Below are 22,216 nucleotides of genomic sequence, written 5' to 3' on the forward strand. Positions count from 1 at the left end.
AAGTGGATCAACAAAGCACCAAAATACATTAAATTAGTCTGTGATCTGGAAACCAGATTAAAAATCACACCAGGAATGCTGAACTTGTTATATTTTGGCAAAATAACAAGTAAATATCAAGCATGTTTTAAACACTACAAATACATGTTTCAAAAACTAAAAAAAAAAAAAAAATTTAGCGCTCATAAAATTTGACAAAAGTTATGTTAGTTTAGCTGTGGAAACTACTTGGGTGTTTGACTCTACGACCCTTGTGGGTCCTTTCCAACTCAGAATATTCTGTGTGTGATATTTTTGTCCCATCTCTATAGGTAAATAAATCTAAATGATTCCAGAAGATATAGGACAAACTATATGGTGTTAGCCAACCTAATCTCATGTTCTCCTCTACACCAAACTATATTCACTGAAAAGCCTGTATGTGAACCAAGTATAAAACAGTTATTTCAGAAATAACTTCTTAAGGAAATTCCCAAATAACTGTTTACAATCAGATGAAATTCAGAAAAATATTAACTAAATTTGTAAGTGCTGTCGTGTGGTAAAAATTCTTGTAGAAAAAGAGCCTTATCTCCTCATTTCAAACTTTAAATTAGGGCAAAGATTATGGAATTATTCATATGGGCACAGGTATTTTTTCTGGTTGTTTTTTCTTGTTGTGGTTTTCTCTTGGTTTGAAGTTTTTGTTTGTTTGTATTTAACACAGAAAACTATCCTCTTCATGGACAGAATCTAACAAAACCTTTTTTGTAAGGATTCCAAACTGCTCTGTCCCTGTTTAATACTCCCCATATTAAACAGTTCATCTCTGTGTCACTCCCTCCTTCATGAAGGGGCAGCATTGCAAGTAGTTCGGAGATACACAAAGCGGTTAGTGAGCCAGTTTTTACTAAGTCAGAAATTTAATGGCCAAGTTCTGACAGCCTTTCTCCTGATTTGGCCTCTTGCATTTGCACAGCTGCTCATTTTCATGAAACGTATTAATATTTATTTTAGGTCTACCACTACCCTTTTAAACTTGATTTGGCCAGTGGCTTCACAGTTACTACTGAGACTGGCAAACAGATCATTTGATTACAGAACTATTGTTAATTTTTAAAAAATTCCATAGGGCATACAGCACTTACATTATAGTTAAGATAAATGGTAGAATATTATTTGTTACAGATGGATGCTTAATCTATTTTACTGTACTGCTCTGAAGCCAAACTGCAGGTACCTTTATTACTTGTCCTTGGGCTCCCTAGCTGGACACAGACAGATAAACACCAACTGACTGCTCTAGGAAATGTGCTGTTGTGCTCCATCCTGAAATACTACCAGAAGCCAGCTACTGCTAATTCCCTTGTTAAAAGAAAGCTAGATATATTAAGAATCTACTGGACTGCATCTCAAACTCTGCAAAATTTAAAAGCATTGACAGGGTAAAACTCATGCTAGCTAAAGCTAAAGTATGTCTTCTACCACTGCAAAAATGTTTTTAAATTACTTTCAAAAGGTTAATTACAGGAAACTAAAACTCACAGCAACCTGAACTATTATGAGCAGAACATCAAGACATTTGAAACATGGTGTAATAGTTGTGAACTTAAAAGCAAATCTCCTTATCTGTGTTAAAGCTAATATGACGGCTGCATGACACTAGACAGTTCTCAACAAAAAAATTGTGTAGGCTTTTCAATTATTTTAAGCTTCCAGAACTAAGTGCTCAGCCTTGAGAACTGGATGGAAAGGATGTCTGAAGTGAGAAAGAAGTGATGAGTGAAGAGATGAGAATGTGAAGCACATAGTAATCAAAGTTAGGTAGATTTTCATGGTGCTCTTTATTCTGAAGTTTTAAACTGATGCCTTGGTCTTTACTTGGGAGCCTCCAGTAACTCAGCCTGGCAACTGCATTCTATAAATCAACTATGAGCTAGCAAGAACAGACTAACCAACAGTTTTGAGACTAACAGGATGAGACTGCCTGGAATGACAGATAATCAAAAGATGCAGAGATTTTAGAAACAATTCATTTGTTGATGACACTTATAAGAGGCTGAAAGAGGAAACAATTAGACTGGTGCCTGCAGCAATACCAGAAATTTTTTCATGGAATTAAAACCTTGAGGACTTTGACCTGACTCATGCTGAAAAGAAAATGCTGAGAAGAAAGAAATGTGCACAGCAACACATCTGAAAAATCAGAAATTCCTTTGTGTTAGAACAAAAAACTAAACATTTAGTTCAACTCTTATTTTAGTATAGTTAGTATCCAGTAGTATAGTACTGTGAGAACTTTTTGAAACCTCTTAAGTTTTAGCAGACTTTCAAAAAGAAAATACCACCTTATCTATGTGAATGGATAGTCAGTTTCATAAGACAAGATTCTGGCTGACAGAATTGTAATTCACATTTTTCCACTAGTGGAATTATCCTATTCAACTGTTTGAGTTGCATTAGACACTGAAGGAATCTGTTCAATTATCATGCAGGTTACCAAATGATTAGCTTAGTAAATCTTTACTGAAAACACAAGGGAATGTATCTGTGCAAATTTTAATGCAGATGCAGACATTTACAGCTTTTTAGCAACAACGGAATGAATATCTGCTCCACCTCCCTCTTAAAACATAGCTTCCTACCAGCAGTCTTGAGTCCCTCGATCAAACAGGACAACTAAGAATCACTAAATAATTTCCAACATTTTTTTATTTGGTAAGGATGTGACTATAAGGCTAGCATTTGCCCTTACGAGGAACAGCAGACTTTATAAAATCCTTCCCTCCTGAGAACTGAAGGAAGCTTCCCCTGCTCCTAGCTTTAATCCTAAAAATGTGCTTATTTTCCGCTTCATGCTGACTTTCCTTTTGTTTGTCTAAATCTTCTACTACCAATTTTCTATTCACTTGAAGTCTAATGAAGAAAGAAAAAAATCCACAAAAAGCTCTTTTAATAGAAGGTAAGACTCAGCTACTGACAGAACTATCTTACATGTTAAAACAAGTTTTCAATTTCTACTGAGTCCCAGATAATCAAAAATAGTTTTCAAAAAAAAATTTCATTACTTTTTCCTCCCTCATAATGAAAAGTAAGCCTACATCATCTTTGTGTATGGCTGCAGTCAGAAACTCATTGGAGGATCTGAAGTAGCTCTTAGAATAAAACATGGGTTTATTCTAAGTCAGAGGCAAAAATGTTAAAACGAAGCAACAAGTAAAATCTAGGACTCAATCCCTTACAGGCCTTTTAAGCAATGGACATTTGTAGGAAAAAAAAAAATAATATACAAAATACTGTTTGCTAACTTTCAAATTCTGACGAAATACAGCATTACTACAGAAGACCGCTTACATAGCAAATATGTATGCTTAAGGGTGATGAAGCAGAAGTACATAACATTAACAATTTAAGGTTTAAATAAATTTAGCCAGTGGCTGGATTCAGACTCAACTCTGAGTCTCTGCTTCTGAAACAAACCCAGGGCTATGAATTCTCTATATTACTGGTGATACTTCAGGCTAAAATCACTTCCAGAAATAAGTCTCAATGTCCAGATCTGTCAGAAACTTATTCTGTAGTTTAGCAGAAGTGTTTGCTAAAAAACTTCTTCAGAGGTAACAAAAACCCCAACCAAAAACCTGCCCTAATTGAAAAAAAATCAGGAATTAATTCAGCTTTTCCAAAACAGGCTATGAGATAATTTTGTGATTAATATAAAGCTTAATCACCATTAATGACAACGTTTTAAATAGTAGCTCATCTCGCAACGAGACAGAAAAATAAGAATGAAAATAATTTTTTTACATTTTAACAGAAAACCTTCTTGTGTCTATTGTCCTGCTGTTTCATGATTTGTGATCAACAATTCACTTACGACAAATTATGGATGCATATGAAATTTAGTTATTGACTGGCAATGAAATAACTCTTAGATAAAAGTGCTAACCTCACTGCTCTGATTCAATTCTGGCCAGGTCTGGTTTAGCGATGGCATTGATGGAGACTTGCTTGGAGGTGCTTCTGCTGGAGAGCCGGAGTAACCTACCTCACCAGTCTGTTCCCCAACTTCTGAAACGACAGGAATCACTATAAACAAAAATCATAAATTGCATTCAGTTTATTTTTAGAAGAGTTGCTCACATCTCATGGAAAGTGCAAAGTACCCTTTGTTTTCATCTTTTTCAAGTAAATACTTAGCAGCAGACAAAACCCAAAAAACCCAACAACTCTGATTAAGTTCAATACCCCGTTTATCAGGTACTACTCTTATTTTAAGGACGTTTCTGAAAATTAGACTTTGAAGATTACTCTGTACCATGCTATCTCCCAGCACTTCAGCTTTTAAATAGCTTTTTCAGATTTTGATTACATATAGAATTAAACAGTTTTTCTTACAGTACGAGAAAATAACTTCTATTTCGTTAATGGATGTTTATTACATCATATGTAAATATGTATTACATCATATGCACTGAGCATTTCATGTTACAGAAGAAAATACTTCCTTGCATGAAAGTTCAGAGCAAAACCAGTATCTCAATGAAAACATACACAAAAAAAATTGAAAACACATTAGGAAAACCATTCCCTTAGATTAGTCCCCAAAGAATATTAGTTTCAAGCCTCCTTACTAGAACAATGGTGTTTCCATTCACATTTTGCAAGCTGAGTAAATCTAGTAGCTGTCACATTGCCCTTACTAAATGGTCCTTTGGCACTGTTTAGTTTTCTTTCAAAGTAAATCTGAACAGCAGATTAAGCATTCTGCCTAACACAGCAAAATCCTGCTTACAATGTCTCCTATTCTAGATAGCACAATGCAAGCTAAAGCAAGGCATTGAGAGCCTCAAAAAACCTGAAAGTTCCAATTACAACTGTTCAGAGTATAAGTAACATGAACAGCTGAAAGAGTGACTGATAAGTAGCTAGACATATCAACATGATATCAGCAGTACACAGAATTAAAACTCTGAACAAGACAGAATACTAAACAAGCAAAAACTGGTTTAATTAAATTATCATTAAAAAGGACTGCTTCATGGGTATGTGATTGAAGATGACTGCCACAAGATGATGTTGTACCAAAAGTTAATTGAAATGTACAAAATGGATTGGTTTCAGGTTCCTAAAGAGCTGAACTCTGCAGCCTTCTCTTCTGCTAAGACAATATTCTGCCTGGCAATCTTCATTCAGAAGAAGTTAATAACAAATCCAATGCCAAATTGAACTGAAAACCGTTGAATACTTGAATAGTCAGTGGTGACCACCTGTACCTCTGAGAAGTAACAACCCATTATTGTCTCCAGACAGCAACAGGCACAGCCAAAACACTGAAGAGAAATTAATTGTGCCACCTTGAGGTCAGGGGCAACTGAGGTGCTACTAACAAGAAAAAAGCCACACAGAAAACATAACTCATCAGAATCTCAAAAGTCTTGTAAACTTCTTTAAATAGCCAGACATGAGGCTGTTTCTGTAATGTTTCCAAAATTATGCCCAGCACCTAGCATCTTGTACTGCTTTCCTCTAGGGAAAGCAATAAAAATAGGTTACATCAAGGTGTCATAAAGTCACCAAGTAATCAAGCTAACATGCTGTGGTCATTGTACACATAATAACATTCTAAGCCCAAAATATATCAGTGGCAATATTTTGGAAATACATATTGCATGTTAATTGCTCTGAAGTGTAATAAGAATAAAAATTTTCTATTAAGTTAAAAACCTCAAAATTCTCATTTCACTGACAGTACTCTAGCTAACTGAACTAAAAGTCAAAAGATAAGGCTGAAAGTTGTTGTGGATAGACTACACAGCTGCCTGTAATTCAAAGAATTCTGCAAATACCTCCACAAAACATGCATAAGACATTCCATGGAAAATTTTAAGGGTTAAATTAATTGTGTAAGACATAAGGCATGGCAGATTCTTTTTCTTACAAAGAAATGGCATTGTGGCAGCAAGCCAAACAAAAATTCACAGAAGAGCAAAACTTGCTTTTCAGCTTTTGTAAAGGTTGGTAGCTTTTATTAACAGAGATGAAATTGAGTTCAAAGGAATTACAATTCTGTAGAGATGTACTGCTGTACTAGGAAAATAACCAACTGTACAAATACTTAATAATACAATAAGTCTGTGCCATGTGAGAGAAATACGTATCTCTAGTCATGAAACCAGATGTAAAGCAAGACCATATCTCAAACAGGTTTGGAACACCTGCAGCTCGTCACATACTGGATTCACAGGGGCTGATGAGGGAGAGGCTGCCAGAGCAGCTCACAAGACTTCTTCCTCTCCAGTCTGAACACAGCCAGAGGGGGCAGGGAGCCCTCTGTTACTCCTCCTTCTGCTGGCCACTAGTTCAGAAGTCAAAATGGAAAAAAGCAGCACTTTTCAAGTGCAGAGGAATAGTGCAGAAGATTAATGGGAAACTTTCTAACAAAGGAACAGGATTAATAATGGCGCTGTTAACACTTTTGAAATAAAGTTTCCTATCTTGCACATTGTTTTCAAAGACATCCAAGCAATTCATCTTCTTCAACAGTTTGACTGCACATTATTCATATTGAGGCATGTCAGCAGAAGATCATCAACCATTTCTTTCTTTGACAAAGTTTTATCCCGTGCAAAAAGTGCACTCAAAAAGACACTCTGGTGTCACACTTTATAGCTTCTATTTCTAAGACAACTGTTGGAAGAAAGCTTTATTGAAATATAACTTTTACAGGAACTAAAAAGAAATACTATTACCAAAATTTAACTGGTTCATCTTTCCAGGCTGATTGACAGTCCTTAAGATAAACTCATATAATTCAGCACGTCCAATAGACAGACCTATCACTAACTTTCAAATTAGTAAATGTATACTGGAGATTTAGACTATTGTAACTAAACATAAAACTATAGCCACTTCAATAACTTAGTCTAAGGTATTTTATTCAACATAGAAGTTTTGGTGAAAAATCATATGTGCTAGAGAAGATTAGCTATTTCCAATGCTGTTGACCAAATAATATATAAATAAAATAAAGCTATTTGGATAAAACCCCACAAGTTTGCAAGAACTTTAATTTTTCCATTGTAGCTCTTAATAACTGCAGAATAAAGTATCAATCAGATTTTCATATTTTCTAAGCATGGCTTACATAGCAAGGTAACCTTTTAACATTCACTAGAACAGAGCAACTTCCCTTTAATACTAGAGGGAAAAACTTTTAAAAGCAGTTTTCCCTCAAGTTGAAAGACCACTTTGTACCTCATGAAAATAAGTCAGAAGTTTTATATGAACAAAGTTGCCTGTAAAGTGAGAACAGTAAACATACACATAACACCTTTTGGTTTAGTGTCTGATGTATAAAGTTTCCAGACAACTTCAGCTGAAATCTACTACCAATAAAGGTAATAGAAGATCAAGTACAAATACTACAGTGGTTGGGTGTGGAGTTTTTGGGGTATTTTTGGTGCTTTTTTTCCTAGTAACAATGGTTTATACAAATAAATGTTATTTCATTTACTACCAAGATTTTTGCTTGATCTCTACTTTAACACAAAAATAGAGAGAATGGGAAGGTTTTAGACATTTGCTAGGTATTAGACCAATTAACTGCAGCTATTTCTTATGAATATCTTCATCATAGCAAAATGAATACTGAAAACACTTCAGTGGCAGCTCTTGGAAGAGCAAACCTACTCCCACAAAAAATGGTTTCATTATTAAAGGACAGCTAAGAAATACAGTATCTAGTTTAAGAACTCATCAATAATTTCGAGATTAAAATCTTTGACAACCTACACACACAGTATGAAGAATACTTGGAAGTATTTAGTGAATAGATATAAAATTCTAGCAAATCATAGTACCTGTACACCACTTTTACGTGGAACAGTAGTTTGTTTTTCAGTTATAGGACTGAGTTTTTGGCACATATTAACAAGCAGAACTCACACATCCAGCGGTTTTTCTGGGAGTACCCAAAGGTAAAGGACAATGTGCAGAACAACTAGGTGCCAACACAATGAAGGATAAATCTGCTTTCAAGTCAGGAGTTGAATTTAAAAAAAAAAGTCTATGGTAGTGATCCTGCACTTTTAAAGACCTATCCTGCCCTTAGCATTGAATCTGGGAATATTTTCTAAGTGCCTTCGAGACTTAGAAACTCATGCTGTATTTTCACAAATGAGGGTGAACAGAAAGCATATTCATTTCAAAGCGAGTCTAAAGTATAGCTGGATTGGGAAATTGGAATAAAATAGCTGGTCATGAATAAAATCCATACTGTGACAATTTTGTTTTCCTTAACCTTTAAAGGACACAGTCAGTATTTCCAAATGTAATAGTGTATGTGTACTTTTCCTAAATAACTGCCCTCTACAGAAATATGTACATGCTCAAATTAGCTTTGAGCACTAAGACTTCTAAAAACTGCACAATGCTTTACTTCATATTGACAAATGCTTTCTGCTCATACAAACAAATATCTGCTGATATAATGTAACAATTAGACCACAATCTTAAAATACTGATATTTGTGTTGAACCCATATCTTACCCGTTGAGTCTTCCAAATCAATCAGTTTGGGCATTAAACTTTCAGGTAACTTTTCTGGCAAATCATACCCATTCTTCCTAGCAACTACCAGATGAAATGCAGCACAGAACTCGTCCAATGTCAGTGCACCATCTTTATCAAAATCTGACAGCTCCCTATGGAGGAAAACTTGGTATAAATAAAATTTCTAAAGGTTATTTTATTTCCAAAAGACAGGCTTCTGTTTTGCTACTTGGATGAGCAAAGTTTATCATTCACTTTATCCTACTAAACACTTCATATTAGCACTACATGCTTTACTCTTCAAGATGATGAGCCTTCATTAGTAAGAGTTTACAGATCATTTAAAGTGACTTTTATTTCTCACTGTTTTTAACCCATTTAAGACAGCACTACACAATATGATTGGCCTCAGATTTTTGGCAAAGTATACTACTGAAATTATAGCGCTAAGGCAACAGGATTTATTTTAAATGGGAAAAATACCTGAAACAGAAATCATTACACTGAAAGGAAGATAGCACCTGCTGAGGTAAGCCATGTAATGATAGCATGCAATGATGCAGTACAAATTCCAGAATACAATGAAATAGAAGATTTGCACAAACTCAAAGCTGAATTTGTCATCGTGTAACACAAATTGTATTTAAAAATATGTGAATGTGTTTATTTTATTTAAATTTACTTAGACATAAATGAATAAATAATTATAGATAAGGAATTAATTATTTAAATTTGAATGCATTTTTGACAATAAAAAACTCAAATTGCTTCTAACTGAAGAGTTTTAAATTTTCTCGAAGTGCCTTGTAAATAGTACCAGCCCAGACCCGTTAAAACCCACTAAAGCAATACTGGCATAAATATGAGCAGGACTGAACATACTAATGTGGTAGTGAAGTTTTACTTAACCTTTCTAGCAAGTAATTATTAGATGTCTACGAAGTAGCTGTCATCCTTCTAAACAGTTACCATTAATAATTATTTTAAATAATCATCACACTTACCAAATATGAGAAAGTTCAAGAATAGGTAGTTTTGACTTAGTGAAAAATTCTTTAGCTGCAGATCCTGAAAAATGGCAACAATCTTTTTTAATATTTAAGGTAAGTGAAATCATTAGAAGACTCAGACTTACTGTAAAAGTGAGGAGTTATTTAGCAAAGGTTCTGGGGAAAATGGCACTAATTACTAGGGTTAAATGAAGGAAAAAGGTAAATCAGTTTCTAGTCTTTCTTGAATTACACTGAACTATAATACACTATCATCAGCAAAATGCAGAGCTTCCTTCAAAATAGTATGCAAGTCTAAGTACAAAACAAAGTCTTTGTAACAGAACTGATGCACCCACAATTATATTTCGTAAAGAATAACTTACCTGGTATAAATCCATTTAGATCAGGTTGAATGGTTTTAAACTGATTAACATAATACTGCCTTTGTTCATCAGTTATTTTCCAGGGGTCATCATAACTACTTGATTGCCTACGAATTTCATTTGCTGTTGTAGCTGATGCTACAGTTCGTACTGTTGTCTGGTCCTGAAATGAAATATTTTTCTTCAGTATTATCTATCTAAAATGCTTCTACGAATTCTCAACTTCTTGCCTTCAATATAAAGCATAGTTAAATCTCACAGTAGTTTAAAAACTGCAGGAAGCCATTGGCAGATTGCATCTCCAGGATAATGACAGGGTATTTTTGCACACTGATACATATGGAATGACTGCAGGTATGTAAGCAGAAAAAAAAAGTATGGCTCATGTGCATAAAAAGCTAAATACAAATGTTTTAAAGTCATAATTGTTGACATTTTTAAAATTAGTAGCTTTCATTTAATCATTCCAAATTAAGGCAACTCAATGAAACAAATATCTGTTGGGCAAATAGCACTGAATAGACTACAGCACAGATACACAGTAAACATCTGCAATGAAAATTATGAAGGAAAAAAAACAAGGATTGCAACATCGATCTGAATGAAGCAAATCAAATACCAATAAAGTGTCACACCTGGACAGAAGCAGGATGCATGGCTAAAAGAGCACTGGTTGGTGGGGTATCTGCAAAACTGACCCAATTTTCTTGATGGGGTGGTGGTGAATGGCCAGACCATATGGGATCACTAGAAGTAGATGAGCCTGAAAGTAGAAGAAACATTTCCTTTTCAAAAGACAGTCTTGAAAACTGAGAAAGAACTATGGATATGGAAATATCTCCTGTAAGGGAGATACGGTCTAGAATCATGAGAAAAATGAAAACCAAATTGCACCAAGGTGACAAAGTTAATCTCCTGACATCTCACTCCTGTAGATTTTTACATTAGGTTAGCTTCAATCTGCACTAAAAAGACAGAATTGAGGAATGTGCTTATTGCAACACATGGAAAATGTAAACTGGCTTTTACCCATTTAATGGGTTTTGAATGAGTTAATAAACACTCCACATTTTCATTTAATTGAAATGAGCAATGCTTATATGGACAAATACTATTTGAAAGTGGCACACAATACTAGCATTCGACTTCGTTGTCATTGTTGAACTTTTTTCTATGTTTTAGTCTGCCATTCAAAGAACAAAGTCTTGGGAATTCCTTTTAAGAATCGGGATTTTGGCACAGATAATCCTTTTCATCTACATAATTTCTGCACTAACTTAACTCAGTTGCTAAAAACAGGCCAAGAATAATAAAAAGCATCCATACAGAATGCTAATATCTGCTATGTATTAACTATTTGGAGCACAACAGAGATTCACCCAGTGCCCTGCTATAATCTACTTCTGAAGTACTGCCAACGTTCAATGTCTTATTATTAAAATAACAATGAAGCAACTACAGAAAGATATGGCCATCCACTGCTCTACATACAAAAACATCAAGATTCTTTAAAATTGCAGTTGCAAATTAAAAATTTAAGGAACTCTCTGATCAGAGAGAAAACAAACCATTTAGAACAAGTCTAGAAGAATCCCAGGACTCCATTCTACTCCTCGTTTCCTGAAAGAAATGCTGAACTCCTTAAATCTAAACAACATTTGTGAAACTGATGAATCTACTCTTCTTGCACAATTAAATGCTTTCTCTTGAAGTATGCCAAATAAAGTCATACTTAAATAAGAATTTCTGCCTTGTATGTAGAAATAGACTTCCTTTTAGAAGACAAGTCAGCTTCTTGTGAGTTTCTGTAAGCCCTCCACACAAGAAATAGGACACTGATGTCATAAATTTAATCCTGCTAGTAAGATTTACTTTCAAGCAATAAACACCAAGAATTTCTTGTCATGATGCTGACACACATCAACCATTTCAGGTTCTTGAAGGCTTTATGAAACTACACTGCAATAAACAGAATGAAGGAAATCTGAGAATCTGTGAGGCACGCTGAGGACTAACATCTTAAGTGACAGTATAATTGTTAGTATACAGTGCTGCTATCTAGTATCTTGCAACATGCAATTACTCTTTCATTCCATAAATGAAAAGTAATAAGAAAAATGCTTAGAACCGCTTTATCTTTGCTCTTTTCCTACATACAATAGTCATAATTGTGCAGAACACATTTAATCTTGCATTACATTGAGTAAAAGGTAGTATTTGCAGGAGGAGAATTTAATCAAATTATTTTTTCATGGGAGATTTTTTCTTTTTAAGTTAGCTTGAATATGATAAAAAGGCACTATTAACTATTCCTTTTGCCCAAATTCATCCTCCACTTTTGGAATCTCCTGATGTGGCCTGGAGCTTCTAGTGACTTTATCCAAAAGTGCTGAGAATAAAGGTAATGCATCAGACTATGCTTTATTTGCTTTGAGGTTCTTCTTCAGTAGTTCACCTCTCAAACACTAGCTCAGTCTCTTTCCACCTTGTGTCTTTCAGGACTAACAGACAGTCAGATGCAGACAAGACCTTCCCATCAGTCCTATCGATATGCCACACTCAAATTTATTTTTGATACATTGGCTTTCCCCTTCTCTGCCTCTCAGACACTGACATTACCACCACTAATCTTATATATATTTACTCCTCCTTCACTTCTCCCAACAACTGGTCTTGGTACAGTTCAATTCATATCCCACTTAGCACAGTATCTGTTCCAAAGCAGTACTTTGACAGCAATGGAGATGCCAGCAGCACCAAACTGTGACACCTTCAGAGTACTTTACAAGTATTGAAAGAACTGTTTCCTTTCTTCCCTGTGCAAATAATGCCAGCAAGAACATTCTTGCTTTACTGTTCCTGTTATTTACTCTCCAATGCAATGTTTTAGGATACAGAATGGAATGGCTGGAGAACCTGGAGAACACTGGAGAAAGATTACTAGTAACCATAGAGACCTGGATCTACACACATACTCATGGACTACCACCAGCCAGTAACTCAATTTGACAAAACCAAACTGGAAACAGAGAGGTGGAAGAGAAATTGGAATTTCTCTGGGTCACAGAGAAGACTCAAAACCATTGATCTATTTTTATCTTATGATTCGTAACCCAGTGAAGAAAGCCTTCAATGGTCTCTGTGCATCTTCATCAGTGGAAACACCTGTAACACCACTTTGAATGGAGAAGAGGCCTAAGACCAATTATGAGATTTGAACAAGCTGGTGAAGTTTAATGCTCTAGGTTTAGTACGAAGGCCTAACAAATTCCTGTAGCTGCTCTGTATCTTCCTATAGCTTGAATATCTTACTAACACATTGATAACTGATGGAAAATGATCTCATTTCCTTTGGAATAAAAGTTGCCCCCTTTGAGATATAAACGGTCTAGTTAACACATACTTTTGAATAATGAGATAAAAATGGGTTTACTAGAACTACATTTTCAACTAACTCTGTAAACTAAGAAGAGCTCTCCTTATCATCAGTCTGTGTTGAAACAAAACCAGAAGCTGAATACAATTCTGACAATAAGATAAAATGCCGGAGAGCTCTTATGCCCAGGTAAGAGTAATACATAGCTTGTAACAAGGCCCTTTATCATCAGTTATTGAAGCATTAACTAGGGGACAAAGGACTTTTCAGTCCCCTGCAAGCCTGGTAAGTATCTTAAGGCCCTAAAGATGCAAGGGAACATACAGCACAGTAGACATGTTTCCCTCCTATCCCTGAAGCATTCACAAACTGCTACAAAATCCCTCCCAAAGAGAAAAGAAACAAGTGTGGCTTAGGGCTGCAATTCCTCATACATATTCAGATATCACCACAGAACTCTGATGTCATGCCAAAGAAAGCTAACAAATGTCCTAGGACAGAACAGAAGATCTGAGATTTTTTTTTTTTACTTTTTTCATTATTATTACTTCATTGATTTTTTGAATACTACCAACATAAATATTCTGCTTTGCATCTAGTCCCAACAGACTACATGGTAATAAAAAATAATTTTCACATTCTGACATGCCACTCAACTATCATTTGAAGTAGGGAAGGGTTCTTTCTCCCACGTTTGTCAACATCAGCAACATTCTAGCAGCTGGAGCTGTAGTGCAAAATGAGGTGAAAAGGTAGAAATATGGACTATTAGTTTTTGCTCTCTTATAACCATAGGAACAGGAAGCTCACATCTCGCATACAATTCTGCTTCCTACAAGGTGTTCAGTCGTCCAGTGGATTATTCTGTGAAGATTTTTCCACATTGGAAATGCAAGCCAGAGTAGGGACATAAAGCTGTTAAAAAATCATGATGTTAATCTTAAACTGCTAAATCAGAGGCACCTGGAGGACCTGAGAGACTCAGGTTTTAACAGACTTGACTCTTGACATTTCAGGATGAGACCTGAGCTAACTATAAATATTCTACACAGGTAATCAATGTCTGTCACCAAACTTTAATTCCTGATATTAAAGTAAAATAGATGCACCGTTTGGGGCTCTCTCTACAAAAATTCTTGAAGGGAGATGGTAACAAGCCTTGGCTTCTGATTTCAGGTTTGTAAGCATACTGAGCTAGTTGTCACAGTGCCTCAGAAACCAGTAATATATGAAGCATCATTAACACTATCCCAACTGAATTACTGGACAACATAGTGACGAAGAATTGTAAAATCCAAATTCTTTTGCTCTGTTACCATGAGAACAGGCTTTCTTTCTTAAGAAACTGATAACTACAGCTGTAAGTTATGCTTTAGATTTCCAATGCAAGACAAGATTTTTAAAACCAACAATTGAGTTATTATCTAATAATTATTCTACAGCCCAATTTAGCAGAGAAAGCACTGTTTAACTTTGTTCATAGTGGGAGTATGAGGATGCAATGGAACATTTACTATGCATAAGTCAGAATCTTCCTGTTTAAATACATCTTTCTCCAACAAAAAAATTAAATTTGAGATTTGATTTTTGCCCTTCTGTTTTAAGGCAACATGCTGTTTATTATCTGACCCTCCAGAAACATTTTCACACTTGAGGTTTCATGATTACAGTTGACAGCCTCATTAGATGAAATAATGTTTGAGAACAAAGTGAAATACAAGCAGAGAGACCTGGGTTCTCATTTTTCTTGGATCACAAGTGAAATGGCACAGTCCTACTGAAACTATAACACTTCACCTGGTTTCTCAAAAACATCTTGCACTGGAATCAAGATGAGTTTGTACTGCTGATTTTAAGAAAACTAACCAACAGCCTGTCTGGTTTTATCTAAATGTCATGAGAACATAATTTGCTATAAACACTGTCCTTGAAATGTAGGATCAAGAGAGGGGGAAAAAAATATGAACTGCCTACAACAGCTCAAATTCAAAGCAATAATTAATGATCTGCAGTGCAAAAGGATCATCCACAGTAAATTATGATGACAATTTTTCTTAAACTAATATATGAAAAACCACTTTATCTTTAGCATTGCCAGAACAGACAATCCTTCTATAATAGCATCTTCAAATTACTTTAAATAAACTATGAATGTGTTCCAGTATGGAATGTAAAATTGGGGAATACTGAGCTTGTTCAGAAATATGCTCAGACAATATCTAAGAAATTAACCCATTAAACATCACAGGGAAACCATTACCAAACTGAAATATTAACATGGTATTACAACTTTATTTTTAAGATAACAATATTGAACTCTTCAACACTAGGAAGAGTTTGCATACTGTCCTGGAGTACTTGACTTTTTAAGTTAGAAAAACTTCTCAAGTTAGAAATCAGACATACTTGTATTTCAGCCTTAGAGAAACACAAATCAACTGAACTATAGGAGAAAAAACGTTGAGAAATTGAGTGCTGACAGTGCTTGGACTGAACCCTTAGAAGGGATTATATATGCGATGAGTAGACTAATAATTTTTTTTTTTTTTAATTGTAAATTGACTGGGACTTACTAGCAAACAACACTGGCATAAACCTCTGCATACAACCCACTTCACTTCTGAAGTTTTATTTTCTCATCCAACCAATTCTAGTAGAAGTCCTGTTCCTCCATGGATGCTTAGAACTACAGAATGACAATGGTTGAAATGTAACAGACCAATTTTGGAATATCATAACTGAAGTAAACCAAGCAATCACAGTTCGATCTCAAACTACAGCCTATAAAATGCAACATCTTATTCAGCAGTATCACCAAAGTCAAAACTTGAATTACAATTGCTCCCAAATTTATTAAGACTACCAAGTATCAGAAAAGAAAACAGAACTTTTTAAAACATGAGATACTAAGGGAGAAAGCTTTTAAATCTGAACACAATGATACAACAGGGAGGGTCTTCAGGTTAAATGAAGAACACTAAAGGATGGAAAGCTTCACTGAAACAAGCGGTTCTAGCTTGACAGATTGGAAATGCAGAAGCTTCAGTTGTTTACATTAACTTTAAAGAAATCAAATTAATTGTTCTAGCAATTCAACGAATCTACCAGAAATATAATTCAAACAAACAAACAATCTGCTGCTTTCCTCTGAGCTCCCCACATTTTCAGGTATACTGACAGCTTCTGCACAATTTCAACAGGATTTGGGTTTGTTTTTAAAAATTTTCCACTGGAAAACTTAAACACTCTCTTTTCCTCCCTCCAAACCCTTAGCATTTCCCATGTATGGATCTGCCATACGCAAGACCACAGATTCTACAGTGCTGCTATCAACACAGACACTTGAATCTGGAAGAAATTTCCAGGATTGGAAAGCACAAAGATAAACTGTCCTAAGCTCATTTATTTTACTTACTTAAGAATTCCACAACTTTGAGTTACAGCAGAAGCATAACAAGACATTTATACCTGGTTGTACTTCACTAAATGGAGCCCAAAAAGGCCCAGGTCCAGCAAGAGGTCGCTCATTATTCCCTCCGCTGGGATGGCGGTTGTGCTTCCTCCATGTATGTGGAGAGGTTGGTGGGGATTGCTGTGGTGAAACAACTGGAGAGGTGGACTCCTAATAAAACAAAGGAATCTTTTAAGTTTTTTACTACATAACTGAATACATAAAAGCCTATCTAAAACCATTATTTCTAGAAACAACCATCACTGCAGTTAAACTCTCATTTTAGAGAGTGAAAATTTTAGTACTTACTAAAATGAGGGAACAGGAGAAGTCAGATACAGTATGACTAGGACTGGACACATTTACATAAAAAAAAGTCATCTAATATATTTTTAACTTGGCATTCTTAACACAACAGCAGTGCTGAGTTAAATGACTTAGCTACAAAGGAAACTAGATTGTAAGACTCACTTTCACTTGTGATAAAAGTTACATTTGAAACCAGGTCTCAAAAGAAATACTTACTATACATTTTATTATCATACCAAATGTTCATTGAAGGATTCACAGTCATTTATTTTCATTTAAAAAAAACAGAATCAAGGATTGTTGAAAAAAAAAAAATCACCAGACAGGACACTTGGTTTTTTAATATACAAAAATATAGATGCAATTTTTAAAAAAAGAATGATGCCATCTAGGACTTCTCTGCTGTACAAGGTAACGTTGCCCTGATGCTAAGGTTCATGCTTCTCTTTAATCCCGTATTGTACTATACTCTTCCTGAACAGGTGGGAAAAAAGAGAATCATATGTGCAATTTCTACATGGAATCAGTGCTAATGAGACATGCAGATTACCACTTTATTTCATTTCAAATAAAATACAAAGGAAAAATTATTTCTATTGTACAAAGTATTTATGTAGTAGAAAGTAATTTCTCCACTATATCTTTATCTTTTGACATTCTTGTTTGCCAGTTCTCCCAATTTGAACTGAACTGTATTAATAAAAACAAGTACAAGAAAGCAAATCTTGAACTCCAAATATCCTGAAAAGTAATAACAAAGCCAAAAATCTCAGAATCTATTTCAGCAGTTCACAGAAAGTTTGGCATTCTATGTTAACAGATGTTAACATACTATCAAGTACCAACAGACACACTGACTGCAGGCTTCCCCAAAATTATCCAAACTGATTTACTTTGCCTAATATTCAAAAACCATTAAGCTTTTTAAACAATATTACATCTACGAAAGTCTGAAAGTCTTTTAAAAAGTAAGAAAGTGCCATAAACAAGCTTTTCTCCAAGCAAGGTATATTCTAAAAGTACATGCATCCTAACAAAAAAAGCTTTAGAGCCACAATGATTGGTTATGTGTTGATGTAAACTTTTGCCTTTTTTGGCTCTCTGATTTTCCTATTCCCTGTGAAGCAAAGCCACCTTGGTTGGTTCTGCAGATGAGGTATTTTCTGGAAGTTCTGACCATCAAGTCAGATTTCCCCAACTAAGTTTCTAGGCCACAAGATTTCCATTCCAAGTGTTTAAATCACGCTCATACACACTGGCAAAGAGTTTTATTAAGTGGCTGGGAGCAATACTAATTCACTTCGGCTTTTAATTGAGGCATCAGCTGACTGCACAGTCTGAGTTACTGCTCTTCCACAGTACCTCCACCAACTCAAGACACCTTTTTTGTTGCAGCTACATGCCTTTCTGAAATTTGCCTGAAGATTTCTTCTTGCTTCGTTTACTTGACAAATCTGTTTTCAATGGCAGAGCGTTCTTATCCTCACAGGTAGATGGGGACAGGAGGGGAAGGAGTCAGGGTACTCAGAGTGCCACTTGCAGGCTGGAAAATGGAACTGAGGTTGAATGGCTACTATGCTTAGCATTGTGCAACAGGTGATAGGAAAACCATGACACTGCATTACTTAAACCTACAAAAAGCTTCCTCTTCCATTGGCTTTTATACAAGCCATCTTTTATCAAACAAGATTTGAAGGATGTTTGAATTTTTTAGACAAAACATCATGGAGCAAACCTAGAGAAAGCTAAGCTTGGACACAGATGTTACTCATTTAATCCAGTACTCTTACAAAGCAGATGGTCCAGAAAGACACAGAAGAAAACCTGAGGCAAATGTATGATAGTCTACCTAAAGGAAACTACTCACTATTTGTAGTAACTGCATGTGAACATTAAAACTTGACACACAGTCCTCACGAAGCAGCCCTGCCCTAGGCTGAGCACTGTGACTCTTCAGTAAAAGCCTCTGCCTAACAGCTGGTCTTATGCTGGTACAGGAAGAAATTGTAAATATGATTCTCAACTTCAATTTTTCTAAATCTTTACTTCACATGTGGTTCATGTGATTCTGTAAAGCATGTAATAACAGTAATCAGATCATGAGAAGCACAAATTACTATAGGAAATAATTAACTTTGTTCTCAGTGTGGAAGACAACATTATGTTGGAATTCTGAGCATTTACAGATTTCCCGCAACTGATTTGGAGCTTACACACTCCAAAATTTTTGAACAGCAAAAGCACGTCACCGGCTCTGATATCAAAAAACTTCTGGAAGGGGGACAACACACATCTTCAGCTTTACTGTCATCACAAGATAGACATTCTCAAACCAGTTTAAACTCAGTTTAAACCAATTTAGACAGCATTACTGTGGCACCATCTTTCCCTTGTGCAATCCTAGTCACTCACAAATAGCACTTGTGGTATTCATTCACCCAGCTTACTAGAATCTTAAGAGATCCTTCGTTGTTTTTTTTTATATATTTATATATATGCACACAAATATGTGTGTACATATCAAATGTCTTGGCCAAAATACTGATGGCTTGATGCAAGTGTAAAGAAGGAAGATGAAAAAGGCTGGGGAAGAGGCAGGACAGTAGAAACACTGACTCCCATCCAAAAGCAGTCATGGCAAAACATGAGTAGAGATTTACTGAAGCTGCAACTACACACAGGTTCATTCACTCCCTGTATATAGGGTAATAACTATGTATCTGCCTCTGCAGTGGATAAAAAGCTATCATTTTCATACACTTGTACCTAGAAAACGGTTTGTTGTACAGTTTCCACTTCAGTTTTGTCTTGAGCTTCACACTTTAGTAAACAGAGGCAGTAGTTCCATCAGAACCAACTCTGATCCTCAGCTGCAACACACATTCTCATAAATTGAGAGTGTTTTGAGTTTATGAGCATGTTTGTTGCAACTGAGCAAGCAGGGCTGTTCGTTTTCACCTGTCTGATCTATTAATAAATTAATTTTCAAAGCCTGAAACATCCAGAATCAGATTTTTAAAAGGTAATTAGGATACAGAACCTAACTTATCTGCTCTTCTAAATCATAGCATGTAAAAACAGTTTGCATTATTTAGGTTACTGGTAGCTCAGGCATTTGAAGTTACCCATCTAATCTTTTTGGGGACTTTGAAAATTTTACTCAGTGTCTGCACATTGCAGTAGATGTTTATTAGATCAGCTACTATTAAAATTATATTTTTATAATTTTTTTAGTGTTTTCAATGCAATTATATTTAAACATTTAAACCACTACCTTATTTTTTTCCCTCCAGACAAATCTCAATAAAAATCAAAGCAATTAAAACATTCTGTCTTTTACTATTGTTAAGCCACTTATTTTACCTCGTTAAATGATTCCAGAAAATATCTAAATAAAAGCATGTTGACATAAATGGTTAATGTTTTCATGTTAAATCAAACTAATGAGAACATCTTTGTCAATAACTGATCAAAAAATAAGGTTATAGCTACCAGGCAAAAATTAAGTAGTGCATCTTAATTAAGAAAAAAAATACCACATTTAAAAACATTGTAAAAAAGCATTATTTTTTTCAGACTGGAATTATAAAACTGAGACACTATACAGTACTTGTAACTTGGATATTTTTTAAATGACAAGAAGTTACTAAAAATAGCATGTTAATTAAAAAAGGTTAAAAACATTTTTCAAGGGGGACGTGTGGTTAAGCCAATTACAAACTGGCTGGTCTGACCTCAGCGGTTTGAAAAGTTTTAGAGGATTAGATTTTTGAAGAAAATAATAATTAAACCAGAGACAAATGAAAAAGGGATCAATCACAGCATGAGAAATGATACGTAAATTGGCTAGCATTTTTGTGATTTCCTCAACAAAAGAACTGCACTACATTTAACCTGAAGTTAAGCATACCTCAGTGGGGTGTCATACAAGATAGTTCCAACAATGTGGAGATTAATAAAAGGATCTAAGGTGTAAAATAACTGGCTATAGCAGGGGCAAAGCTGGATTGTATTAAATAGGAATTATGAGATTGAAGCGAAGTCTCTAATCATGCTCCTGAATGACTGATTTGGGCAATAACCTTATTTGATACTTTAGGTAACTGATTATGCACACTACACAGCATGCTTATGAATTGTGACAACAAATGCAAGGCAGCAAACAGATGGATCCCTTTCAGGACACAGGGAACAGTCAGCTATTAAATTCTAAAACAGTAAATACAGTTTTTCTTGCATAATGAAAGTTAATACCAAAGGCCATAATGAGAGGACTGGATGCACAGGCCAACTATGAGACCCCTACATTATGTCAAGTATGACAGATTTGCTTCATTCACAGCTGCCAAGGTATATGAGGTGAGATATATTGAGCAGAAGCAGGAAAGAACCCTACAAAATAGTATTAATACTGGTGAAATACCATTTGGAACAAGAAATACAAATGTAGCAAAATACTTTCAATAAGTGCAAATTCAAATTGGATCACAGGCAGAGAAGGATTAAGGATTACTGGTAACTATTTTATGAAATGAAACTGAGACTGTGAATTGTTTCGTCAAGTAAAACAGAGCTAAAGTGGAATCCAACAGTTTTCCCATAAATACTGGTAGAGCCCTGCAGCAAATACTAATGACAGAGTTGGTAAATGAACAGGCTGAGCTAAGTGGGAATTCCCACCATATTCCCATGAATATTTCTACTAAGGCTCTAGAATAGTTTTCCCCAACAAAGCCAGTGTGGAACAAAAGGCTTTGCAGTTTCAAGAAAGAACCCTGATCTTTTAAAAAACTCATTATCCAATACAATTTCTCATAATAATAATAAAGGGTTAGATGCAAATGAGCTCTTGTCCAGTTCTGTACTTGTAAACAATTTAATACCAGGTATATTTTATCTGAAATTACCTGTTTAATCTACAAAACAGAAGTGCACAGAAATAAACTACTGGCAAAACCTTAAAATAAAGTCACACTACTTTTCATACAGTTGAAAGAATTGAAATGATCAAATTCTGCCTGCTACAGGTACCAAATTTGAGCTGTCTCCTCCTAAGGCTGCACTGACACAGGAATAAATCAATATGATCTGGAGTGCCAGTAATACACTTAATGCACCCATAGGCAGAGGGGTACCTTCAGCTTTGTCTTTTATTTTTACCTGGATATAGCAA

The 22,216-nt window shown here is 35.2% G+C and overlaps 1 protein-coding gene across 4 annotated transcripts in view; it reads right to left on the minus strand.

Annotated features, from left to right (window-relative positions):
• REPS1 (RALBP1 associated Eps domain containing 1) overlaps window positions 1-22,216 on the minus strand; it is a 45,873-nt gene that overhangs the window by 16,292 nt on the left and 7,365 nt on the right. For 2 of the 4 annotated variants that reach the window (XM_017737259.1, XM_017737258.1), the window contains exons 3-8: window positions 16,752-16,905; window positions 10,543-10,670; window positions 9,908-10,070; window positions 9,537-9,600; window positions 8,530-8,684; window positions 3,929-4,068 (exon numbers count right to left, since the gene is read on the minus strand). In XM_017737259.1, coding sequence (XP_017592748.1) covers window positions 3,929-4,068; window positions 8,530-8,684; window positions 9,537-9,600; window positions 9,908-10,070; window positions 10,543-10,670; window positions 16,752-16,905 — 804 coding nt within the window. The remainder of the gene's footprint in view (window positions 1-3,928; window positions 4,069-8,529; window positions 8,685-9,536; window positions 9,601-9,907; window positions 10,071-10,542; window positions 10,671-16,751; window positions 16,906-22,216) is intronic. The other 2 variants (XM_008635979.2, XM_008635980.2) reach the window with 2 other exon arrangements.

This window comes from Corvus brachyrhynchos, unplaced genomic scaffold (assembly GCF_000691975.1).
Source record: "Corvus brachyrhynchos isolate BGI_N302 unplaced genomic scaffold, ASM69197v1 scaffold6, whole genome shotgun sequence".
NCBI classification, from domain to species: Eukaryota; Metazoa; Chordata; class Aves; order Passeriformes; family Corvidae; genus Corvus; species Corvus brachyrhynchos.